The sequence below is a fragment of the Dama dama genome, chromosome 19 (genome assembly GCF_033118175.1).
Source record: "Dama dama isolate Ldn47 chromosome 19, ASM3311817v1, whole genome shotgun sequence".
Classification (NCBI taxonomy): domain Eukaryota; kingdom Metazoa; phylum Chordata; class Mammalia; order Artiodactyla; family Cervidae; genus Dama; species Dama dama.
Window position 1 is genome coordinate 82,582,032 of NC_083699.1, and position 27,729 is coordinate 82,609,760.

The 27,729-nt window shown below is 42.1% G+C and overlaps 1 protein-coding gene across 2 annotated transcripts in view; it reads right to left on the minus strand.

Annotated features, from left to right (window-relative positions):
* Nucleotides 1-10,976, minus strand: part of RYK (receptor like tyrosine kinase) — a 114,093-nt gene extending 103,117 nt beyond the window's left edge. For both annotated transcript variants that reach the window (XM_061167626.1, XM_061167625.1), the window contains exon 1: nucleotides 10,745-10,976. In XM_061167626.1, the coding sequence (XP_061023609.1) occupies nucleotides 10,745-10,976 (232 nt within the window). The remainder of the gene's footprint in view (nucleotides 1-10,744) is intronic.
* Nucleotides 10,977-27,729: the final 16,753 nt, after the last annotated feature.

Here is a 27,729-nt window from a genome sequence, read left to right on the forward strand (position 1 = left end):
GACTGGAAAACCTCATGAGTCACAGGAGAAAGTACACAGAAAGGTCTTGACTCAGAAATACTTAGACCTACACTGAGCACTGCTCGTTTCCTATCTAACAAGTCTAAATACCAACACCTGAAAAGATCAAACTGTTTCCAAGTAACTTAACTGAGTACCAGAATAAAACCTAAAAATATTTCCAGAAATATAAAAATATCCAGGACCCAAGAGGATAAAATTCATAATGCCTGTATCTAGTCAAAAACTATCAGGCATGCAAAAAAGCAAAATAGATCAACTGAAACCAATGCAGACTGGCAGATGTTAGATTCAGCTGACATTAAAACAACTACTGTAACTGTACCCCCACAAAAAGTCAAGAAGAGACAAGGAAGACAAAAAAACACCCACATCAAATTTCTAGAGATGAAAAAATACACTGGGTAGGGTTAACAGCAGATTAGCATTTCAGAAGATTAGAAATCCGTTTTCCAGCTTTTAATTACTTTGCCAGAATCTCTGCTGAATATTTTATACCCTTCAGCTGGAGTGTGGACCAGCAGTCTGCGGAGAGATAGCTACATGCCAAGCCACAAGGTAGCCTTAGTGAGGCAGGGACACTAGAGAATATGATGGGTACAGTGATCACATGGTTTATATGTGGTACAGAGCTATGGAAGCCAAGATGGGGACATCTCACCCAGGCAGGGGGGTTCAAGGGAGAGAGGGTTGGGAAAATTAGGCAAGTTCAAAGGAAGATATTATAACTAATTTATTTAAACTTCCATTCACGAGTCCAATATCCTTCTGGATAATAACTAAGTGAGCAAAGGGAAATGATGAAAAGAATGATGACTCCAGTAAGGCACAAGATGGTGAATTCAAAAAAAAAAGTACGATTCATCCACTTACTCATTCACTGAACGTTAACTGAACAGCGACTTCGTGCCAGGTACTGTTTCAGGTGCTGGGGATATAGAGTGAAACAACATAAAAGGGTCTCTACTCAAACAGAATTAACTTTCCTACAGAGGGAGAGGGAAACAACAAAAGTCAAAGTGTTAGTCTCTCAGTCGTGTCTGACTCTTTGGGACCCCTTGGGCTGTAGCTCACAGGCTCCTCTGTCCATGGAATTCTCCAGGCAAGAATATTGGAATGTGCAGTCCCTTCTTTAGAGGATCTTCCTGACCCAGGGATTAAATCCAGGTCTCTGGCACCGCAAGCAAATTCCTTCCCATCTGAGCCACCAGAGAATCCCACCTAAAAGAAAACAGTGCCAGAACAGAGTAGCACTGAGGGTCAACCCCAGGAAGGCAAGGCTCTCTGAGGAAGTAACACTAAGCTGAGATGCAGAAGGCTCCAGTCACGAAAAGATCTGAGGTAAGTACACGAGGCAGAGCTGCAGCTGAATGCAGACCCGAGAGTGAGAAGAGCTTGGCACCAAGGGGACTAAAGAGTGGTGAGGTGGGGAACAGCGACAAGGAAAGAAACAGGTGGCAGGCAAGAGTCTCTATAAACATTAACTTATAAAGCAGGAAGACTGAAGCCTAGCTATATGATCTTTATGAATCATTGTTAATTTCTTAGGTGTGATCTTGGTTATTATAAATTTTTAAAGAGTCCTTATCTTTTAGACACACACACCAAAAAATATTTTATGCAATTTTCTGAGTTTGCTTCAAAATAATCCAAGCAGAAGATGGGGGGAAGTGATGACAAGGGAGTGGATTGGGAGTGGAGAAGTACAGACCAAACAAAACTGGCCATGAGTTGATAATTGTTGAAACTGGATAATGGGTACATAGAGGTTCATTATACTAGTCTGTCTACTCCTGAATGTTTGAAATTCTCCATAATAAATACATTTTTTAAAAGCAAACTTACTTAAAATATAACTAAAGTTATTAATAAACACAAATGCTCCCTTCACAGGGGAATTTTCAGGGCTACAAAATTATTCTGTATGATACTACAGTGGATGCATTTGTCAAAAGCCATGTAATTACAACAGAATAAGCCTTAATGTCTGCAAACTTCTTACAAATTCAGGGGGCAGGAGGAGTTGGATACAGGTAGTCAAAAAGCCAAACTTCCAGTTATAAGATAAATAAGTACTAGGGGTAAAATGTGTAATACGATAATTAACACTGCTATATGCTATATATGAATGCTGTTAAGTGAGCAAATTGAAGAATTCTCACCACAAGGGAAAAAGCCTTTTTTCTATTTCTTTATTATTGCATCTACATGAGATAATGGTGTTCACTGAACTTACTATGGTAATCATTTCATGATGTATGTAAGTCAAATCATTATGCTGGCCACGTTTAACTTACACAGTGCTGTATGTCAATTATATCTCAATAAAACTGGAAGAAAAAAAATCACGTAGGAGGTCAGAGAATCTTAAGATGATATATGGAAGGCTGCTCCCTTCCAGAAGCAGCTTTTAAGGGATTCAGATGTACCCATAAGCTTTCATCAAAGGGTCCTGCAAAATCCTCAAAGTCTAAGAACCCTGATCATAGTGCACAAAACTTAGTATATGTGGGATCTATACCCTTGTCTAGGAAAAGGCTCTAAGGTTTTCACAAAATAAGTTGAGAACCACTGATATTTCTCTTGACAGCAACTTCCTAGCTGAAAAGCGAGTTTCCATTGTTTTTAAACCTAATGCCATCTTGACCTTCCCTGAAAGGACATTACTACACAACCATTACCGCAAATAAGTTACCACCAGTGAATTTTACAATTCTGAAAGAAAGTTATGACAGATAGCCAAAAAACAAGAAAGGTGGCAAATTACGTCTAAGTCTCCTTTACAGTTTCACCTTGTTAAAATACTGTATTTTATTTAGTCTAAATGCACCGTTATTTTTTGTGCCATTAAGAAACAAAAAAGGCTGTCAATTACGTGATGACTCACCACTGATTGTAAAATGATTCCAATTTCAGAGATGTTCAAATGTGAAAAGGCCATACATCTTATCATTCATGAGACATGCTGTTCAAAAACTTCATTGGCTGGACCCCATCTCAGATCTCCTAAACAAATCTCTCAGAGTAGGTCTTTGGATATGTATTTTGTTTAAGCCCCTCAGATGACTCTGGTTAGATAGACTATGTAAACTGTTAACTTGCAGAGGCAGCACAGTAGAGAAAGCACGCACTTTGGAGTCATACAGCCCCAGACATCTCTGTGACCTCCAGCAAACTGTGTAATTTCCCAGAGTCTCAGCTTTGTCTATTAACAAATGCCAATGCCATCTACTGCCAACGGTTGATAAATAAAAGAAAGTTAGCGAAACAGATGACACAGAGCAAGACATATTTATAGAAGAACATGTTCATTATTTATGAACAAGATACAACATATCCGTCTTAAGAACAAGAATGGGACCTCTGAAATTACTTTTCAGAAATAGTCTGCCATTCAGCACTGTTACTTGCTGGACACAGTTAAGAATTTTCAGTAAGCGGTTTATTATGTAATTCAGCAATACACACATTTGTTTTGGCACACCACATTTTTAGAGGTCCTACATAAATGAAAGTTGTTTAATAACATCTTGATTAGAAAATATTATACTTGATATACATCAACAATAACACAGAAAAAAACATACTTTTAAGCGTAATACAATTTCAGAGTAGGCAATGGCTCTATTTCATGTCAAGTTTTTGTTTTGTTTTAGTATATATAGCTGGCAGGTTTTTTCAGAACACTGGCATAACTGTGTTAAAACCCCAAAAGTAGTGATGTGCAATTCCTCAATTCAGGATGCTCAAAGGAAAACAAAAAAACCCCATGTTTCATTTGTTTCTAAAGTGACCCTTAAAGTCCAAACAGTATTTCAGGCAGCACCTTCAGAACAGACGAGTCACTCAGGATGTGACTCATAGGAGACAGGTTTAGCCATAACTGGACAGTTCTCCCGCATGTGTAGAATGAATATGGAAAAAAAAAAAAAATTCAAAACCCACAACTGCACAATGTCTCAGTCTTGCTCTCCCAATGAAGAACACATGGATTCAAATTAACACTGTATCTTTACCACCAACCCCAGCCAAAATATCCAAGCTTAAGAGCATGCTGCAGGGTGCTACCCCACCTCCACCAGCACCCACCTCTTCAAGAGTCTGAGCAGCGGTAGGACAGGCCCCACACCAGCAGAGAGGGCACCCTCACTGCTCTCCCACCCCAAACACTTGGCTTGAGGCTAAAAAAGAAGAGAGGTGCTGGCAGAAAAATGGCTCATCTCATTTCTTTTCCTTCAACCATTTTCAATAAGAAAAAGCTGCCCAAATCTGAAACTTTGACTCCACTCTGCCTCCTCCCTTTTCTTTAGCCCTCTGTTCTCCCCGACTAAGTCTTCTCCAAACTCCCTGCGAATTCCTCATAAACCCATCCCACACCCTCAACTGCCCTAGCTGATCCCCTAGTGGCTCAGATGGTAAAGAATCTGCCTGCAACATGGGAAACCTGTGCTCAACCCCTGGGTTGGGAAGATCCCCTGGAGGAGGGCAAGGCTACCCACTCCAGTATTCTTGCCTGGAGAACCCCCATGGACAGAGGAGCCTGGCAGGCTACAATCCGTGGGGTGGCAAAGAGTCAGACACGACTGAGCGACTCAGCACAGCACAAGGCTAACTCTGTTCCATTCCCCTGATCCATCTTTTCAGTCTGCAGCCACCCTTTTACTGGGGCCGAACCCATATTCTCAAAACCCTTCTGTGTACTCTCCTTTCCTAAATTCAACAATTTCGCGTTACCTATAAAATAAAATTCAAATTCCTAATCTAATTTCAACCTACCTCTCAGCTTTATATTCTGGCACTCCCTGGTTTTGCCAAATATTCTCATCTTAGCCACATTATATTGTTTCTACTCCTTCATTTCACACATACCTGCTTCCATACATCTATGGCTTTGTGCTATTTTCTCTGCCTGACATGAAATGCTCCTCTTCTCTTTCAAGTTCATCTTTGGAGATGAGACTCAAATGTCCCCTTTCCTAGAAAAACCTTTCCTAAACCCCCTAAGACCCTCCACCCTTCTATAGTCAAAAGCAATCATTCTCACGGTAACTTACAACAATCAGCAGTAGAGTTGCAGCTACAACTGGTAGTCTCTCCTACGAAATTATGAGTTCCTTAAGAGAAGAAATTTAGTAACTTTGAATTGCCATTTTCTACCACAGTATGTGGTACTTGGTTAGGCTTCAAAAATTTTTACTGGACTAATTCGAGAAGCAATGATCTCAACTAGTATTAAACTGATTTTAAATCAGATGTTAACAATGCTTAACTCTTCCAGAGGGTACTTTATTTTAATGGAGAGGCAGTTATCCAGCGTGAATTCCTAATTGGTGGGAGGCGGAGTCTATTCTCTGAAGTCCCCTGATCTCCTACAGATGCCCTACCGCCAGCATCTCTGCTATCACGACCAGTGTATACCATACCCCTCATCCATCAGCAATTTTTTCCCACACCCTAGCATTGCCCCAGCCACAGGCAATTTTCACCAGTTCTGGACTTCCAGGGAACTCAACTATCAGAATTACCAATTAGATAGCGAACAGGAGAGAACGCGGATAATAGTGAAGATGAATGAGCACATGTGGCAGCAGGCTTGTCAATTCTACTCCTTAAGAATTTCAGTTAATCACAGCTCTTCCAGAGCTGACAAAGAGGCAATATAGATTCTGGATTGAGTTAAGACCTGGCCCTCTACTCACTGCCCAAAGGGCCCCAAATCAGAGTCCTCATTAGTAAAATGGGGAATCAAATGCCAACATTGTAGCCGACGCAAGGCCTGGGGCAAACAAAGCGATTCCACATAAAGCTTCTGAGGCTTTTGGAGTCTCTATACCGATAGACTTCCATCAGGACTGCATGCCCTACCACCAGGGAATGAGCTGGTTACATACTTCCTTCAAATCTATAACAACACACACCCAAAACAGGGGTTATTTTGTACCTGACCCAGGGAAAAGACTGCAACATGTCAGCAGCACTCTCTAAAGGGTCAACCATTACTGTGACCAGCACCACTACTCTTCCTAATGTTGTTATTACCAAAAAACTACACATCACCAGCTCTCCAACAGTCAAAGCCCAACCCTGACTGTCATGTACACACTGTGATCGCTAGCCTTTAACCCCATCTTCCTAGGACTCCTCTAAAATGACAGTAATGAAATCACAAAGATATTAAACCACAAACAAAGGGAAAGTAGACAACAACATATCAGATATTTCAACAAACTTTTGCATGAGGCGCTCCTGCGTGCTTATTTAGCTGTGTGCTACTCTTTGAGACCCCATATGCAAGATGGGACACCACTGAAGGAGTGGTCAGTGCTTCTCAGGACCCCTGGAGGGACTCAGCCCTGGATGCACCAAGGGCCACCAAAGGCCAGCCTGAGGCTCTAGCCTGTCAAAGGGGGAGCCGCTGATGAGGGGCATTCAAAGCTGTTGGGCCCTCAGGTCTGGCAGTTAACCCAAAGTTTTTCTCTGAAGAAACTGAACCACAGAGACAAGGGAGCTGTAAACAGAAGTCAAAGCCTACAGCCTGAATAACGGCACCCTCCATCTCTCCCCAAGCAGATAATCCAAAGCCAGGCAGCTGATGTATCACCAAGCACATCTGACACAGCAGACAGGAGGTGTCTTCTCCGCAGACACTGACCAGTCCTAAAGAGGAGGTGAAGGGGCTGACACATGGGAGAAGGCTCCCAATGAAAAGTCCACACGCACCCCATGGGAGGCCAGGAGACCTCTCACACACACACATACAAGCTTGCTCTCCCCTGATCAACTTTTCAGAATCTCACTCTTAATTACAGACACGGAAGGATCAACAGATGTAATTTAAATGAACAGAAAAAGAACTCTGAAATAAACAGGCACATTGGAGGAAGCAGAAGAAATAGTTTTAAAATAATAAACATACAGAGAAAAATTAAAAACAACATATGCCTGAAAGATAAATGAAGATAATATATCCATAAAATTAGACTAAAATGAAATTGAAACAGGGAACAGAAGGAGTTCTAAAATTTAAAATCATCATTAAAATTTTAAAAATACAAGAGCTTAGAAGACAAAATTGAGAAAATTTCCCCCTCCTTCCACCTCCAAATATAAAGATATAAATAAGAGGCAACATAAGTTAAGGGTATCTGAAGATCAATTCCAGGAGATTCAATAACCAGACCAATAGACATTTCGGAAACAAACAAAAAGTGATGGACAGAAAATTATCAGAAGTAACAGGTATTCTTTAAAACTGAAGAATATGAGTCTCTATATTGAAAGGGCTCACTAAGACAAGAGGAACCACAGACAGGAGAAGGGGCCACAGAGAAGCTTATAAAATTACAGAATTTCTTAAAGACAAAGACCCTAAGCTCAAAAAACAAGGAAAAAAAGCATCAGAATGCCTTTGGATTTTTCATCAGAAACCCTTAAAGCCAGGTAACTGTGAAAAATGCCACCAAAAGTAGCAAAAATATATGCATTTTTTTCTAATATGTAAATTCTGTCAAATCACCTAAAAGTACGAGGATAGGATAGACATCTCCAGACATACAAGGCCTGAAATAATTACCTCCCATGCAACTCTTCTCAGGAAGCTACTGAGGATACACTTTAACAAAATGAAGCAAACCAAAAAAAAAAAAAAAGAAAAGGCAGGAGATCCAGGGAACAGAGGAAAAGGGTACAGAAGACAAAAGAGAAGGGTACAGAATCCGCAGAGAAAACAAGCCTACTGTTTTCTCCCTCCAAACCAAGGATTCTCTAAGAGGAAAACAAGTGGAACTGACAGATGATTTGATGTGTTACTTGAAAAAAAAATATCCAAAGGCATTTAATATATTTCTTGAAGTGTATGAGAGAATGTAGCCATAGATACAGAATAGACTAATCAAAAAGTTTAAGTCTCTTATTGTTCCAGGAAAAACAAAAGCGTTTTGAAAAGAAAACATAACCGTTTATGGGTCACCATTTAACTCAGAAGTGAATTTATATTTATGTGTGTGTGTATACATACAATAATGTATAATAAACATTTATAATATAAATATATACACAATAATGTAAATACAGACTGATGGTTTTACTAAAAATGATGTAACTAAACACAGGGGTTTGGGCATGAGAAAAGGGCAACTGCTCAGTTATTACACTAGGATATCTACACTGATTTCAAAATATGAAAAGTGAAAAAAACAGGGGGAAAAAAAGAGCTAGCTTGGGAAAGCAGCTTCCACTGGAAAGTAGGGCCTGGAAGATGAAAGGCCAAAAGCAGAAAACTATTGCTCTTTAAGTCTTTTAGCGTTAACGATTTTTTAAAAACTATGTGCATGTATGAACTGCATTAAAAAACAAACTTATTCTCATGTCAAAAACAATTTGTTCAATTTATGAAGTCACTACCAACTTCATTTATAAGTTTCACACTTGGCAATGCAAATTCATTGTCTTAGAAATATTATAAAGTGATGGTTAGTTTCTCAAATTAGCTTTTAGAAGGCACTTAAACCATAATGATACAAAAACATGACAAAAGCAGTCTTAATAAGAGTTCCTATGGGAAACTGCGTTCTGAGAACTCAGTTCGCCTGGTACACATCAGCCCCACCCACTTGCTCTTTCCCAGCCAGGAGCAGCCAAGGAATACTTTCAAGTAAGAACAGAATAGATAAAGGAAGAGGACCTGGATCTGTGCAGGATGGAGAGTCAAGTTGACTTTTAACAGGTCAACTCTTTCTGTATTAAAGAAAATACTACAGGTCTCCCCTGTCCCAGAGGTGACTGAGGTTTTGATCAGCAAGGAAATTCTCTCTCCTTTCTTCCCAATGGCTCATTCCTGGGCATAAATTGGATGTTTATCAATCAGGTAACAAATACAATATTTCAAGTATAAATTAGCAATTATTCTTTTCCACCACACCATAATCAAACTTCTATTATAAATATCTTCATTTCATTCAATGAAACTTTGTGGTCTATGGCAACACTACGTTTGATTAAAAAAAAAAAAAATTATTAAATGTGTGGCCTTGACCAAGTTACTTCAAAGTCTCACTTTCTTCATCTTGAAAATGAGAATAATAATATTCACCTCACTGGGTCACAAGAAAATTAAAGAAAATAACGTGTATAAAACATGGAGGAGCAAGTATGTGGTGGGCACTCCATGTCAGCCTCTGGTTGTCCGCCGTCCCTTTCCTCAATCCAGTTCAGCTGCTCAGTCGAGTCTGACTCCTTGGGTCCCCGTGACTGCAGCATGCCAAGCTTCCCTGTCCTTCTCCCAGAGATGATTTCTTACATATAAACAAAGCCACAAATTATATACACATTTTTAACCAAAAAATCTTTGCAAAATCATGCACAATATAGTATTTTTTAAATGAGCAAATTACTATTTTTTAAATATTATTTTTTAATTAATGTGATGGGTTAATTTATAAACAATATTTTTCCTAAACCTTAGTCTTGTTTCAAGCACTAATCCAATTTGCAATTTTCATTCAGCTAAACTAAATTCCGCTAATTCTGCTAGACTGCAAAGAGGATTTAGAATGGCAGGACATTACAAAAACACAGCATTCTTCCTTGGTTAAAGACTACAAACCCATATATGCAACAATGTCTAAACAATCTGCTTAAAAGCAATTTCATTTTAACACTAAGTCGACTTCAACAGGCTTCAAGAAAGTCTTATGACTTTAAAAAAAAAAAGGATAAAATGACAGATAAAAGAATACTTTTTCCCATCAAACCTCAGACGTACCACAAGTCTGAGATGAAATAAAGATGGGAAAAAAAACAAAAAAAACAAAAAACAACTGTGGCTCTTTGGCCCATAATACACAAAAGAAAGTGAATGTCTAGGTATCTGAAAGTACCAAAGACTTCCTATTTGGGGCCATTTCTATTAGACCTTCCTCTAAGGGGTTACCTTCCAGAATCCACAAAGTCATATTTTTCAAATTAATTCCCCAATAACAAAACTAATTAGGTAGAACAGAACCACCAGCTGACCCAAAGCCAAGTTCTCCTTTCCTTACAAGGTATTCAACGTATAACAGTGGCCCAGAGATACAGGACCAGTTCTAACTCCAACATATCCAAGACAAAAACCAAAGTACTGAAGAAGCTAAAAGGTCTGGTACCTGGAGATTCAGTCACTATTATAAAATACGCTTATCGTCCCTGATCTGGAGACTGCCTCGAACACGCAGCGCCCTTATTTATAACCAATTTCTTTCATTTAAAGAAAATATAAACCTATGATAGCAGCAAAGTATCAGCACAGTAGTGTGGGCTCTACCAGGGCATCAAAAATCACTGCGATACCTAAATAAAACGTGGATTTCGAGTACCCAAAGTCCAGGGCCCTAGAGCGACACGTATAGGGTCGAAGAAACTTGGAGCGGCGGGGAAGAGTGCCTCTGGGGAATAAGGCGAAAGGCTGAAGAGGCTGTAAGCAGGCTGGAATGGAGTAGCTCGCCGGCGGCCGAGGGGTCCCCGGGTCTTTAGGCGGCGTGGGGAGTAGGCCGGAAAGCTGGCCCGGGGTGGGGGGCGGGCGGCGACCACACCTCCCCGGCCAACACAGCAGGCAAAGGCCGGGGCCCGGAGGCGACCCTGGGAGCCGGGACCGACCCGCCCGCGGTCCAGCGCGTGCGGACTGGGCCGGACGCACCCGGGCCCGGGCCGACCTGCCCGCCCTGGCGCAGGCGTCCCCACTCACCGATGAGCCGGCGCACCTCGTCCTCGCTCAGGTAGAGGCTCACGCTGGGCCCCGCGGCCGCGGGCGGCAGCGCCGGGAGCCGCGAGGCCGGGGCGGCAGCGGCGCCAGGCGTGGGCAGCAGCGGCAACAGCGCGAGCAGGAGCAGCAGCGGCGGCGGCGGCGGGGCCTTCCGGCCGCGGGGCCCCGGGAGGCGGCCCTGGCCCGGCGGCCCCGGTCCCGCCGTCCCGCGCATGGCCACCGCCGCCGCCGCAGAGGAGAAGCGTGGGCCGCCTGCTGCGCCGCCGCCGCCCACCCCCGGCCCCGAGCCCCTCACAGCCCCGAGCCGGGGGCGGCCGCCCAGCTCATCGCGCCGCCGGCCCGTGGCAGCCGGCCGCCGCTTCAGACCGCCGGAGCGCGCCGCCGCCGCCGCCGCCTCCTCGGCGGCATCGTCCGCGGCGGGGAGCGGGTCGCGGGGGCGCGCCCGCGCCGCCGCCGCCCCGAGAGCGCGCACGCACGCACCGCCTCCTCAGTGCGGGCCCCGAGCCTCGCGAGGAGCCCTCTGCCTTCCCAGCGGCTCCGCCGGCCCAGCACTCTCCGCTAGCCCTGTGAAGCAGCCAGCCCTCGTGGCACCTTGTCACCAGCCTGATGTTTGCTTGCCTACTGTCTGTAGCACACACACACCCGCCCAGGATGGAGCGTCGTGGCAGGCAGGCCCAGGCCGCGCCTGCAGCCCACCGGACTCCCAAATCCAGGGAACTGCGTGGATGAGGCCGCGCATTGCAAAAGAGAAACACGCTTTTCGTTTGGAGAGGACATGGAGACAAATAGAAATCACCTTTTATCCTACCAACTGAGGTCAACATTAACATTTGTGTCTGTCTTCATGAGTATATACTCTATAGTTTTACTTTCCAAGATCTTGTTCAGCAAACTTTTTAACCTTATTTCTACATGTGACAAATTTTTATTTTTTAGAATCGTCCTGCATCTCTATAATCAACCTGCATTTGGGGTCATTAGCATATGGTCCTTGCTGGACTTTGACAGCCCCCGCCCCCATATGAAATTGTGTGCAAAAGTGTGTGCTGTGTGTAGGCTTGAGCATACACAGAAGTGGTATGGACATCTCCTCAATTGTTGTAGAGAGTCCTTGTCCCTCAAAGAGGTTAAGAGTCACAGATACACCTCGTCTCTTTTAAAGGCGATCCAGCGAGCTGGTGCACCTTGTGATGTACTGACGTGTCGCAGTGAAACCTGTTCCAGATGCTGCCTGTCTTCTGGAGGCTTCCAAGCATACTTGCCATTCTGGGTCACCTAGTCCCTGTAGGCAGGTCCCCGCCTTGGCCCCTCGTACTTTCCGCCAGTCCTGCGCCCCTACGAACAGCTGCTTCCCTCCAGGCCCAGCTTCAGGGAGCAGTTGCTCCACCAGTGGTGAGCCCCTGAGAGGCTGCTATTTTTATCCTCTGGGGAGGGTGGGGGAAGTCCCAGAACTTGGTATTCTTCTCTATGGAGAGGGATGGATTCTAATTAAACTGGCCTTGATAAAGGGTTTCCCAGGTGGCCCTAGTGGTAAAGAACCCACCTACCAATGCAGTAGATGTGAGAGACATGGGTTCAGTTCCTGGGTTGGGAAGATCCCCTGGAAGAGGGCATGGCAACTCACTCCAGTATTCTTGCCTGGAGAATCCCATGGACAGAGGAGCTGTGCAGGCTACAGTCCATAGGGTCGCACAGAGTTGGGCACCACTGAAATGACTTTAGCATGCATGCACACGCATGGCCTCGATTTGTCAAGCCTCAGCCCCCCAGCACAGAACACTGTGCCCATGGAGGCTGGGCAGAGGGTGGGGGTTGAGGACGAGTGCTCCACCAGAGAACAATAAAACCACAAAGGTCAGAAAAAATACTTCTCTTGGGGCAGCCACTGCTACCTGTTGGGGGACCAGGGCTATGTCAAGAAGAATGGTTTGGGGCTGGGAATGTTTTGTGTGAACAGGCTCTCAAATCAGGTAGGCAATGTTTTCTTAATGGATGGCATCTTCCCAGCATTTTTTAAAATGGTTCATGGTCCCCAAGTAAGGAAGCTCCAGTTCTCAAGACAGTCTCCTCCTATCAGTGACTTCTTGAGGTAGGGTGTGACGTAAACAAAGCACAGAACTATCTGGCAATCAGGCTTGGTGGGATTCTGGTACTTGACCTTGGGAAAATTACTTAAATTTGCTGAGTCTCTGGTTTCCTCATTCATAAAATAGAAGTGATCATGCCACACTCACAGGGCTTTTATAGGATTTAATTGACCAAGATGTCAATAAAACACTTAAGCAGACACTAGAGTCGGTGGGTGTCACATCCATTGTTAGTGTTATTACAATTAATCTTGTCCCTCTAATGACCACTTCCTGGAAAGTTTCATCAGCAGTTACCTTCAACTATTCAAACCAGGGATCCTCAAGACCATTCAGTGTAACACCACACCTACCCCAGAGCCAAGTTCAAGACATTAATTGCAGGCATCACACTTGGCCCTGGAACACCAGGGAGCTTCCTTGAGAATGTGTCAGGTTGATGCAAAAGTAGTTGTGGTTTTGGATGGTGAATTTTAAACCATTATTACTAGACTCAAAAATAGCTTTACTAATCAAAATAGAAACCATCACAATCAACACATTTTTGCCAATGAGAAATAAGTTTTTTATTCCTGTAGCATAAAAAAATCTGTGCTTCAGGATTCAATGAACTCTTGGAAAGCATTTTCTGCCTCCTACTGGTTGTGGAAGCATTTTTCCTGCAAAAGGTTTCTGAGTATCTTTAAGAAGTGGTAGTCGGATGGCAAGAAGTCAGGTGAATATGGCAGATGAGGCAAAACTTCACAGCCCAATTTGTTCAGCTTTTGAAGTATTGGCTGTGTGACAAGTGGTCGGGTGTTGTCCTGGCAAAAATTGGGCCCTTTCTTTGGACCAGAACCAATTGCAGGCATTGCAGTTTTTGGTGCATCATATCGATTTGCTGGGCATATTTCTCAGATGTAATGGTTTCACCAGGATTCAGAAAACTGTAGTGGATCAGATATGGGCAGCAGACCACCAAACAGTGACCATGACCTTTTTTCAGTGCAAGTTAGGCTTTGGGAAGTACTTTGGAGCTTCTTCTCAGTCTAACCACTGAGCTGGTATCACTGGTTGTCATATAAAATCCACTTTTCATTGCATGTCCCAATCCGACTGAGAAATGGTTCATTGTTGTCGAGTAGGATAAGAGGAAACAAAAACTTCAACGACTTTTTTTTTTTGGTCAGCTCCTGAGGCACCCACTTAAGGAGCTTTTTCAGCTTTCGAATTTGATTCTAATGCCAAATAACCATAGAATGGTCGCCGTTGAGTTTTCAGCAGCTTCTTTTGTAGTTGTAAGAGGATCAGCTTCCATGATGGCTCTCAATTAGTCTTTGTCAACTTCGGATGGCCGGGCAATCTCAAGGCTCTGTCTCCTTTGCAAAACTTCCTGAACCACCACTGTACTCTAAGTTCACTAACAGTTCTTAGGCCAAATGCATTGTTGATGTTGTGAGTTGTCTCCACTGCTTTATGACACATTTTGCACTTGAATAAAAAAAAGCAGTCGAGTTTGCTTTTTGCTTAACATCATTTTTATAATCTAAAATAAATATAAAATAAACAGCAAATAATGTCATTAGCAAAAAACATTAAGTGAGAAATGCACATTCAAATGATGTATCACATAACCCACATTTATTTAAGAATGTGTTCCAATATCAAATGGCAAATTCAACAATGCAAAACCACAATTACTTTTGCACCAACCTAATATGATAAACATTTATTGCACATTTTCATCAGCGCAAGGAAGAAAAAGCTAGTGGTTGTCAAAGTGTGGTTCCCAAACCAGTAGTTTCCATCTGGGAAGGAGGGAAAATGCTAATCCCTTGGCCCCACCCCAAACTAACTGAAGAAGCAACTTCAGAGGGTAGCAACACAGAAAGACGTCGTATGTATATTTTATCAGCAGCTGAAGCACTGCTCTGTCCTACTATGGAGCAGTTGACTTCTTAAACCTTCTCCCTCCATTTCGGTGTGAATAAGTCAAGTGTCACTGAGGTCCTCAGAGGGAAATATGAACATCCTCCTTGACACAAGTCATCAGCTCTCTCCATCACCTCCCAGTTTGGTGTATGTTCTTATAGCCCTTTCTCTAGACACTTAGCTACATATGTTAGACACACAACTATATGTATGTGTGATTTATTTTAGTTTTACGGAAATGGATTATTGTTGACACTATTTGCTTTCTTCCCTGGTCAAAATGAATTGAGGTCTTGAGGGTGCTTGCTTGACAGAACACAGAAGCATTTTAGTTGCAATGGTAGTCGTTGTTGTTCAGTTGCCCATTTGTGTCTGACTCTTTGTGACCCCATGGGCTGCAGAACACCAGGCCTCCCTGTCCCTCACCATCTCCAGGAGTTTGCCCAAGTTCATGTCCATTGCATTGGTGATGCCTTCCATGAATGTAATCTAGCATGCAACGGACAATGCTAGATTTCATAGTTCTGGTGAAGGACCACATATCCTTTTACGTGCAACTCTGTGCACATTTTCAGAAGGGAAGATTCTCAGAAAATGTGCTGAGTTAAAGGGAGTTACCTTTTAATGTTGATAGATTCCACTGAATTGCCCTCCAAAAGGCTTTACCAGTGTATACTTCCACCAGTGGCATAAACAAAAGAAACAACACAATATGTCGGGGTTTTTTTGTAATGAGTTTATTCAGGATCAACAAAGAATTTTTTAAATTTATTAATTAGTTTGTTTATTTTTGGCTTTCCTGGGTCTTTGTCACTGCAATGGCTTTCTCTAGTTGCGGGGAGCAGGTGCCACTCTTTCTTGTGCTGTGCGGGCACAGCCACATTGCAGTGGCTTCTCTTGTGGAACAGAGACTGTGGGCACACGAGCTTCAGTAGTTGCAGCTTGCAGGCTCAGGAGTTGTGGTGCCCCAGCTGAGCTGCCCTGAGGCATGTGGAATCTCCCCCGATCACAGATTAAACCTGTATCCCCTGCACTGGCAGGCCAATTCTTATCCACTGTGCCATTAGAGAAGTCCTGTCAGCGTTTTTCATTTTGCTTTTGACAGGCTGATGAAAGAAAAAATAATTCCTTTACTCTGGGTTTCCCTCATTACTGGTGAGGCTGAGCATCTTCTCATAGGTATTTGTCGACCATTCGGTTTACAGCTTTGGCCTGTTTTTCTAGTGGGTGATTTTCCTTTTTTGTTGACTTGTACATATTTTCTTTTACTGTATCCCTTGTCATTTAACTTTATTTATGATGTCTTTTACTTAATTTGATTTTTTTATTTTTAATTTTAGATAACTCTCACAATGTATTCTTTTATGGCTTCTACTTTTGCATCTTGCTTAAGAAAAACTCCACAGTGAATAATTTTTGTGTTTTTTTTTTTAATGCTTTTGTACCCTCAAAAAAGTTAGACCCTTAATCCATCTGTATGAGGGTTCTCCAGAGAAATAGAACCAATAAGATATAGATAGCAATAAATAAGTAAATATATATATATGCAGACAGAAAGGAGAGATAAGAGGAGATTTATTATGGGAATTGGTCCACATGATTATGGAGTCCCAGGATCTGCTGTCTGCAAGCTGGCGACCCGAGAAAGCCTGCAGTGTAATTCACTCTGAATCCAAAGGCCTGAGAAAGGGTTGGGGGCAATATGTAATTTAAATCCCAGGCTGAAGCCTGAGAACGAGGAGAGCTAAAACAAATCAGAGAGGCAGAAGAAGATGGGGAATTCACCCTTCCTCCACCTTTCTGTTCCTTTCCAGCCCTAACTGAATTAGATGATGGACCCCTCACTGATGAAGATGAGCCTCTTTACTCAATCTACAGACTCAAATACTAATCTCTTCCAGAGACACCCTCACAGACATATCCAGAAATAATATGTGGCCAGCTATTTGAGCATCCCTTATCCTAGTAAAGTTGACACATAAAATTGACCATCACAAGTCCACTCCTTATAAACTTGACACCCCTATACATCTCCTTAAACTATATTTAACCTCTAAATAAAAACAATAATGAGATCATAACTCTGCCAACATGATAAAACTATTTTACGTGCAACTGAAAACACACTCGTTTCTTCCCCAGAAGTGGAAATAAAATCCTTGAGTGATGTTTATTCTTCTCGTGATAACCTATGACTCAAATACTATGATGTAAATTAGTAATACTGATGTAAGTTCAATACAGTAAGCCCCCTACATATGAACCTTCAAGTTGTGAACTTTCAAAGATGCGAATGTGCAGGTGCCAGCAAGGAACCAGAACCTGTGCCATCGACGTCAGGTGTGAGTGAAATTGCAGCTTGCCATCCAAATCCTGCTGTTGAAGAGTATTCAGCTCTGCCATCCCCCACCTCCTCCCCGTCCCCCAGTCAGTAACTCCTCTTGCCTGTTCAGTCGATGCCTGACCTTGTAGACCAGTTGTTGTACTGTACTATTGCACTTTCCCAGGTACTGTACTGTAAGATTAAAATTGTTTTGTTTATTTTCTGTGTGTCTTTTTATATATTATTTGTGTGAAAAGTATTATAAACCTATTACAGTACAGTACTATATAACCAGTTGTGTTAGTTGGGTATTTGTTGGCTAACATTGTTGGACTTATGAACAAATTGGACTTACAAATGCACTCTCAGAATGGAACTCATTCATATGTTGGGAACTTACTGCCTATCTTATGTTACATGATGAAGGGAATACAAGTGGAAAAAAACAAAGATATCTGTGTAATATATGTGTATATACATATATTATATGTATATTATACATAACAAAATGAAATCTTTTCATAATAAAGTAGGCATTTGGAATAAATGGTTTCTATATGGAAAAAACAAATGCAACAAAATTTGTGATAATTATAGCCCTCATTTCTATAGCTGGCCCCATGATTGTAGCTGGGCATTTATAACTACCTTCTTCTACTACCCATTCTGTATTCCTTTTGCCTTCTGCCAACACCTCAGCTGGTCATGGTTCTTTACCTGGTAGGGGGACCCAAACCTTCATTCCTAAAGGATCCGGCCATTACTAAGCCAGATTGGGTTGTCAGTTGTGTTGGATTGGGTTGTCACAGTCTTCCATTGCCCCTGATCACAGGGCAAAGTAAACTAAGGGGACCCTCAGGGGTCTCCTGTATTCTGATATTCTTCCTTACCTGTCTTCTGTTTTCCATTATTGCTTTGAAAAGTCAGTCATAACTCTCACTGCCACTTTAACACATGATCTGTCTGTTCTTTATGGCTGTTTAAGAGTTTTTTTAAGTGGTGTTCCAGTTTCACTGTGTGTGTGCTTGCTAAGTCACTTCAGTCATGTCAGACTCTTTATGACCCTGTGGACTGTAGTCCACCAGGCTCCTCTGTCCATGGGATTCTCTAGGCAAGAATACTGGAATGGGTTACCATGCCCTCATCCAGGGGATCTTCCTGACCCAGGGATCGAATCCGCCTATCTTATGTCTCCTGTATTGGCAGGTGGGGTCTTTACCACTAGCGCCACCTCGGAAGCCCACAGTTTCACTAGGATACATGTATATGTGGATATCTTTCCATTTATCTTGCTTGAAATTTATTGTGATTCCTGGATCTAGTGTCCCTAAAAAATCCCAGAAAATCCTCAGTTCCATTTCCTTTGTCATTCCTTGATAGATAGATATTAATTTTTTAATATGCATTTTTTCTGAATCACTTGAGCATAGGTTGGAAACATTATGCCCCTTTACCCTTAAGTCCTTCATTTTGCATTTCCTAACAAGGACATTCTCTTATATAGCCATAGTACAATTTTCAAAATACAGACATTAGACATTGATGCAATGTTATTTTCTAATCCACAGTCCATATTCAAATTTTGTCAACTGTCTCAACAAAATCTTTATAACTGGTTTTTCCTGGTCCAGGATCCAATCCAGAATCACATACTGCATTCACTTGTCATATCTTTTTAGTATCCTTAATGTGAAATGTTTCTCAATTTTTCTTTTGCCTGAATTTCTTATATTTTAATGTTCCTCAATTGGTGTTGCCTGATATTTCTTCATGATTAGATTCAGGTTACACATTTTTGGCAGGAATATCACTGAAATAATGTATTCTCTGTACATCATATCAGAAGGCACATGATGTTGGTTTATTGACTTTCACAATTTTTTGCCTCTACTGGGTCTTCATTGCTGGATAGGCTTTTTTATCTAGTTGCAGAGAGCGGGGGCTCTAGTTGCGGTGAGAGGGCTTCTCATTGTGGTGGCTTCTCTTGTTGTGAAGCCTTGGATCTAGGGTTCTCTGCCATCAGTAGTTGTGGCTCCCGGGCTCCAGAACACAAGCTCAATAGTTGCGATGCACGAGCTTAGTTGCTCCACGGCACATGAGATTTTCCCTGACCAGGGATCAAACCTGTATCTTCTGCATTGGCAGGTGGATTCTTTACCACTGAACCCCCAGGGAAGCCCAACTGTTCCACTCTCAATTGTTATTACCAATTGTATTAGTCAGGAAACAGAACCTGTTATAACCAATTGTATTAGTCAGAAACAGAACGAATAAGAAATAAATATATACACAGTATATATATATATATATGTATACATATTATATACAGTATATATACTATATATATATATATATACACACAAACGCACACACACACATATATATACATACTAACTTTTATCACTTGGTTAATATATTGTCTGATACATTTACTTTTTTGTAAAGTTACTATTTTTCCCTTTGTGATTAATAAGAAATTTGAAGGAGACACTTTGAGATTATGTAAACCTCTAGCTCTTCATCAAGCGTTTATTCACTAGTTTGCCTAGTGAATCAACCTGCCAATGGATGACTTTCTAAGTTTATTATACCTTCCTTATTTAGTTGGCATTGGAGACCTTTCCCTTATTTATTTTTAAATTTTATGTGTATCTGTGTGGATTCATATATCTGATGAGACTTGAGATTTGGCCAATGAAAGCCCATTCAGTTGGTTCCTTTGTCCTTTCGTATGTCTCCAGCATTGGTTGAGCATTTTTATTTATTTATTTAACTTTTTGGAACAACAAAATATTTTTATCTCCTCTTGGACTTTTCTGTCCTCATCCTGAAGTCAGTCCATTTTTCTTAGGAGCCCCAGGTCCTTTTGGTATTCAGAAACTAAGATTAGGGAGCTAGGTATGCTTATTGCTACTGAGGTATAATTGGTTCTAGGCCCTCTGAGGAGACAGAGTAAGGAAATAAGCATGTCTATGTATGTATATGCCGATGTGTGTATGCATGCAAAAAATCTGTAAAATCTACAAATTTGATTCTATTCTTATACCATTCCTTCCTCATCCCCTATTTGTCACTCCCTTCTCTGACAGCGGGCTTCCCTGGTGGCTCAGATGGTAAAAAATCTTCCTGAAATGTAGGAGACCCGGCTTCAATCCCTGGGTCAGGAAGATCCCTTGGAGAAGGGAATGGTAACCCACTCCAGTATTCTTGCCTGCAGAATTCCATGGACAGAGGAGCCTGGCGGGCTACAGTCCATGGGGTGGCAAAGAGGGGCATGACAGAGCGACTAAGGCTCCTCTGACAGTAAGTAACCTGATTCCCATTAACCACAATGCATTTGTTTGTTCAGTCCTTCCACAAGTAAGAAAGCTTAGCCCCAGAAACACCAATCTCCACCCCGACTGCCCACTCTCCAGACATGCCAGCCAAAGCGCTGCCTCCATGAAGGGATAGGAGGGGAGGTCATGGGCTGGGTGCATGGGCTTACCTCTTGGGTACAGTGGCCAGAATGTCTATCACTAATTCCCTTTTTATCTCTGTCTGTTGCATTTTTCAGTTCATCTTTTTCGTTTAAAAATTACCATAAATTTGATTTTAATTTACAAATTCTCAAATGATTGCTTTTCTACTATAGCCAGTCTACTATTGTTTTTTTGTTTAATAATAATATAACAATAATTAAAGAACATCTAGCATCTTTTGAGCACATATTAGCTGCTTAACCAAGTGAGTGTTTTCACATGGATTATCTCATTTAATTTTCACAACAATCCTATGACATTGCTTGCATGCTCAGTAGCTCAGTTATGTCCAACTCTTTGAGACCCCATAGATTGTAACTCGCCAGGCTCCTCTGTCCATGGGGTTTTTCAGGCAAGAATATTGGAGTGGGGTGCCATTTCCTTCTCCAGGGTATCTTCCCAACCCAGGAATGGAATCCATGTCTCTTGCGTCTCCTGCATCGGCAGGCAGATTCTTTACCAATGTGCCACCTGGGAATCCCTCCTATGACATTGGTATTTCATAGATTAGGAAACCTTGAGGCACAAATTAAGTACTTTGGCCAATGCTATCCACACACCTAGAAAGTGGTAGAGCTAGGAATTGATTTGAGCTAGGTAGTTTGATTCCTGATCTCATGTGCTTAGCCATTCTGAAGCAGCTGCTCATCTGCATTGAAGCTCTTCTCTTTGCTCTCAGTCTTTCCCTGACATCAGTCTTTCTTCTTGTTGAGTTTGCTGCTCTCTTTTAGGGTACTGGTTTTCCTCAGATAACTCCTGATTCTTGATAGCTTTCTCTTCTTTGGGCTTATAAACCCATGTTTTTGAGGCCCAGGTTCTGGGGAGGAGAGCGTGCCTCTGCTGAGAGTGTGGGGAACCTCCAGCTTGTGTATCTTTTGCTACGAGGTTTCCATGAATGTCACCTGATGCCTGGACATCAGTCTGCCTCTTTGGCTCCAGTGTTAACCCCTGCTCAGCACAAAAGGAGCTGACAGAAATTTCCACCAACCCTGTTGCTTCAAGTGAAATATCCTTGTGGATACTGACCCAAAGAGCCTCCCATTCCTTGGGACAATTGACTCTGGGCTTTGATCTGTTGACCAACCATTCCCACCCCCAAAATAGGATTTTTCTGATTTTTCGTTGTGGTTTTCTCTAATCTTTTTTCTCTTGATTGGATAGCATCTGCTTTCTTTTTTTCTTACTTACTAGATTTATTGATTTATTTGTGACTGTGCTGAGTCTTCGTTGCTGCTTGTGGGCTTTCTCTAGATGCAGAGAGTGGGGGCCGCTCCTTGTTGTGGTGCCCAGGCTTCTCATTGTGGTGGCCTCTTTTCTTGCCAAGCAGGGGCTCTAGGTGGGCTTCAGTAGTTGCAGCACACAGGCGCAGTATTTGCCACACAGCCTGTGAAATCTTCCAGGAGCAGAGATCAAACTCTTGTATCCTACACTGGCAGGTGGATTCTTAACCACAGGACCACCCAGGAAGCCTGATACCATCTGCTTTCTGTCTTTGCTCAAATTTCTCAATTTTTCTGGTCCATGTAAAAGATATCAGTATTTCCATATGACAGAACCACCACAAGTGAAGCTTAAAAGCAAAAATCAAGTTAAGGAAAAATCTTTCCCAGTAAAAGGACTGACATCCATAACCTACAATTCAACAAAAGCAGGTAAAGAAATGGATAATTCAAAGAAAAACATAAATAGTTTGGAAGTATATTAAAACACTTAAGCTCAGTCATAAATAAGAAAAATGCCAGTTAAAACTACACTGAGATACTATATTTTAACTTATTAGATTAACCAGTCTTTACTAGTTTAATAGCATGCTGCTGGTCACAGTGTGGGGAAACAGACTCTCTCCTCATGGTTGATGGGAAAGAAAACCACAAGTCTCCAAGGCAGACATTTTGACTACTGTGTATCAAGTTTACAAATGCACACATTCTTTGACAAGCTAGTAGTTGTTGTTCAGTCACTAAGTCCTGTTCGACTCCTTGTAACCCCATGAACTGCAACATGCCAGGCTTCTCTGTCTTCACTATCTCCCAGAGTTTGCTCACACTCATGCCCACTGAGTTGGTGATGCCATCCAACCATCTCATCCTCTGTCATCCCCTTCCCCTGCTGCCCTCAATCTTTCCTAGCACCTGGGTCTTTTCCAATGAGATGGCTGTTTGCATCAGGTAGCCAAAGCATCGGAGCTTCAGCTTCAGCATCAGTCCTTCCAGTTAATATTCAGGACTGATTTCCTTTAGGATGGACTGGTTTGATCTCCTTGCAGTCCAAGGGACTCTCAAGAGTTTTCTCCAACACCACACTTCAAAAGCATCAGTTCTTTGGCGCCCAGCCTTCTTGACGGTCCAAATTTTACATCCATACGTGACTACTAGAAAAACCACAGCTTTGATTATATGGACCTTTTCAGCCAAGTGATGTCTATGCTTTTTAATACAGTTGTCTAAGTTTGTCACAGCTTTTCTTCTAAGGGGCAAGCATCTTTTAGTTTCATGGCTGCAGGCACCATCTGCAGTGATTATGGAGCCCAAGAAAATAAAGTCTGTCACTGTTTTCACTTTTCCCCCTTCTCTATGCCATGCAGTGATGGGACTGGATGCCATGATCTTAGTTTTTTGAATATCGAGTTTTAAGCCAGCTTTTTCACTCTGCTCTTTCACCCTCATCAAGAGGCTCTCTAGTTCCTCTTCACTTTCTGCCATAAGGGTGGTATCATCTGCATATCTGAGGTTATTGATATTTCTCCTGGCACTCTTGATTCCAGCTTATGATTCATCTAGCCCAGCATTTCACATGATGCATATAAGTTAAATAAGCAGAGTGACAATGTACAGCCTTGACATACTCCTTTCCCAATTTTGAACCAGTTCATTGTGCCATGTCCAGTTCTAACTGTTGCTTCTTGACCTGCCTACAGGTTTCTCAGGAGACAGATAAAGTGGTCTGGTATTCCCATCTCTTGAAGAATTTTCCACAGTTTCTTGTGATCCACACAGTCAAAAGCTTTAGGGTAGTCAGTGAAGCAAAAGTAGATCCTTTTTGGAATTCTCTTAGTTTTTCTATAATCTAGCATATGTTGGCAATTTGATCTCTGGTTCCTCTGCCTTTTCTAAGTCCAGCTTGTACACATGGAATTTATTTCACGTACTGTTGAAGCCTAGCTTGAAGGATTTTGAGCATTACCTTACTAGCTTGTGAAATGAGCATTCTTTGGCATTGCGCTCCTTTGGGATTGAAATGAAAACTGATTTCCAGTCCTGTGGCCACTGCTGAGTTTTCCAAATTTGCTGGCATATTGAGTGCAGCACTTTAGCAGCAGCATCCTTAAGGATTTTCAGTAGCGCAGCTGGAATTCCATCACCTCTACTAGCATTTTTGTAGTAATGCTTCCTAAGGCCCACTCGACTTCATACTTCAGCATGTCTGGATCTAGGTGAGTGAACACACCATCATGGTTATCTGGGTCATTAAGACCTTATTTGTATAGTTCTATGTATTTTGCCACCTCTTCTTAATCTCTTCTGCATCTGTTAGGTCCTTACCATTTCTATCCTTTATTGTGTCCATCTTTCCATGAAATATTCCCTTGATATCTCACATTTTCTTGAAGAGCTCTGTAGTCCTTCCCATTCTTTGTTTTCCTCTATTTCTTTACACTGTTCACTTAAGAAGGCTTTCTCATCTGTTTGCTTTTCTTTGGAACTACTTATACCTAAAGATATATTTGCACACTTAGGAAGTAATATGTGGACAAAGTTATTCACGGCATCATTTCATAAGGGCAGACAATTGGGAAACATGTTCATTAACAGTGCAGTGGTTCAATAAGCTATGGTGGGTCCCCATGATCATGTGGGTATAAAGAAAAATGAGAAGGCTCTTTATCTATGTATATGAGTAAGACCAGACGCAGAGCAATATGTGGAGTATGCTACTATTTGTACAAAAAAAGGGGCAGTGGAATATAATTTATATGCTTATATATGCATAACATAGATCTGAGAGGTTACACACATACCACCACCACCATCACCATCACCACGCCACCATATTGATTGCCTGGAGAACAGGAGTAGTGGTGGAAGGAAAATTTATTGTACATCCTTTGGTAACTTTTAGAATTTTAAACCAGGTGAACATATTCTCCTCTCCCTTAATAATTTTGTATAATTCTTCTCAAAAAAAGAACGTAATTCAATAATTAGATTCTTTTTCTCTGGTGCCATTATGGATTACCCCCCTCCCCACTCCCTTCTCCTCCTCTACCTCTTGCTCCATGACTTTATGAGATTTGGGAATGTGTGAAGGGACAGAAGATATGTTCACCTAGTTTGCTACCTTTTTCCATTCTCATCTCTAATTATTACTCTCTAGTTTAGAGTATGTTCAAAAGAGCATAGGCCAGTGTATTATGACTGAGAAAGAGAGAGACTGATTTTAAGGAATTGGTCCTGTAATTGCAGGAGCTGGTAATTCTGAAATTTGTAGGAGAGGCCCACATTCTGAAATTTCAGGGAAGAACTGCTGCTCTGTCCCTGAGTCCAAAAGCTGCAGGTTGGAAACTCAGGCAGAATTTCTATGTTGCAGTCTGGCAAATTCCCTCTTCATGGAACTGAAGTCGTAATGCCTTCAACTGATTAGATTGAGGCCCACCCACATAATGGAAGGTCATCCGCTTTATTACAAGCTCACACAGTCAAATGTTCAGTTCAGTTCAGTTCAGTCACTCAGTCGTGTCCGACTCTTTGTGACCCCATGAATCGCAGCACGCCAGCCCTCCCTGTCCATCACAAACTCCCGGAGTTTACTCAAACCCATGCCCATCAAGTCGGTGATGCCATCCAGTCATCTCATCCTCTGTCGTTCCCTTCTCCTCCTGCCCCCAATCCCTTCAAGCATCAGGGTGTTTTCCAATGAGTCAACTCTTCACATGAGGTGGCCAAAGTATTGGAGTTTCAGCTTCAACATCAGTCCTTCCAATGAACACCCAGGACTGATCTCTTTTAGGATGGACTGGTTGGATCTCCTTGCAGTCCAAGGGATTCTCAAGAGTCTCCTCCAACACCACAGTTCAAAAGCATCAATTCTTCAGCACTCAGCTTTCTTCACAATCCAACTCTCACATCCATACATGACCACTGGAAAAACCATAGCCTTGAGTAGACAGACCTTTGTTGGCAAAGTAATGTCTCTGCTTTTTAAATATGCTATCTAGGTTGGTCATAACTTTCCTTCCAAAGAGTAAGCGTCTTTTAATTTCATGGCTGCAGTCACCATCTATAGTGATTTTGGAGCCCAAAAAAATAAAGTCTGACACTGTTTCCACTGTCTCCCCATCTATTTCCCATGAGGTGATGGGACCAGATGCCATGATCTTAGTTTTCTGAATGTTGAGCTTTAAGCCAACTTTTTCACTCTCCTCTTTCACTTTCATCAAGAGGCTCTTTAGTTCCTCTTCACTTTCTGCCATAAGGGTGGTGTCGTCTGCATATCTGATGTTATTGATATTTCTCCCGGCAATCTTGATTCCAGCTTGTGCTTCTTCCAGCCCAGCGTTTCTCATGATGTACTCTGCATGTAAGTTAAATAAGCAGGGTGACAATATACAGCCTTGACGGACTCCTTTTCCTATTTGGAACCAGTCTGTTGTTCCATGTCCAGTTCTAACTGTTGCTTCTTGACCTGCATATAGGTTTCTCAAGAAGCAGGTCAGGTGGTCTGATATGCCCATCTCTTTCAGAATTTTTCACAGTTTATTGTGATCCACACAGTTAAAGGCTTTGGCATAGTCAATAAAGCAGAAATAGATGTTTCTCTGGAACTCTCTTGCTTTTTCGATGATCCAGAAGATGTTGGCAATTTGATCTCTGGTTCCTCTGCCTTTCCTAAAACCAGCTTGAACATCTGGAAGTTCTTTGTTCATGTATTGCTGAAGCCTGGCTTGGAGAATTTTGAGCATTACTTTACTAGCGTGTGAGATGAGTGCAATTGTGCAGTAGTTTGAGCATTCTTTGGGATTGCCTTTCTTAGGGATTGGAATGAAAACGGACCTTTTCCAGTCCTGTGGCCACTGCTGAGTTTTCCATATTTGCTGGCATATTGAGTGCACCACTTTCACAGCATCATCTTTCAGGATTTGAAATAGCTCAACTGGAATTCCATCACATTCACTAGCTTTGATCGTAGTGATGCTTTCTAAGGCCCACTTGACTTCACATTCCAGGATGTCTGGCTCTAGGTGAGTGATCATACCATTGTGATTATCTGGGTCATGAAGATCTTTTTTGTACAGTTCTTCTGTGTATTCTTGCCACCTCTTCTTAATACCTTCTGCTTCTGTTAGGTCCATACCATTTCTGTCCTTTATTGAGCCATTTTTGCATGAAATGTTCCCTTGGTAGCTCTAATTTTCTTGAAGAGATCTCTAGTCTTTCCCATTCTGTTGTTTTCCTCTATTTCTTTTGCATTGATCACTGAGGAAGGTTTTCTTATCTCTCCTGGCTATTCTTTGGTACTCTGCATTCAAATGGGAATATCTTTCCTTTTCTCCTTTGCTTTTTGCTTCTCTTCTCTTCACAGCTCTTTGTAAGGCCTCCTCAGACAACCATTTTGCCTTTTTGCATTTCTTTTCCATGGGAAAATGTGGTCCTGATAGAATGTAGTCTGACAGAATGTGGTCCACTGGAGAAGGGAATGGCAAACCACTTCAGTATTCTTGCCTTGAGAACCCCATGAACAGTATGAGAAGGCAAAATGATAGGATACTGAAATAGAAACTCCCCAGGTCGGTAGGTGCCCAATATGCTACTGGAGATCAGTGGAGAAATAACTCCAGAAAGAATGAAGGGATGGAGCCAAAGCAAAAACAATACCCAGTTGTGGATGGGACTGGTGATAGAAGCAAGGTCCGATACTGTAAAGAGCAATATTGCATAGGAACCTGGAATGTTACGTCCATGAATCAAGGCAAATTGGAAGTGGTCAAACAGGAGATGGCAAGAGTGAATGTTGACGTTCTAGGAATCGGCAAACTAAAATGGACTGGAATGGGTGAATTTAACTCAGATGACCATGATATCTACTACTGTGGGCAGGAATCCCTTAAAAGAAATGGAGTAGCCATCA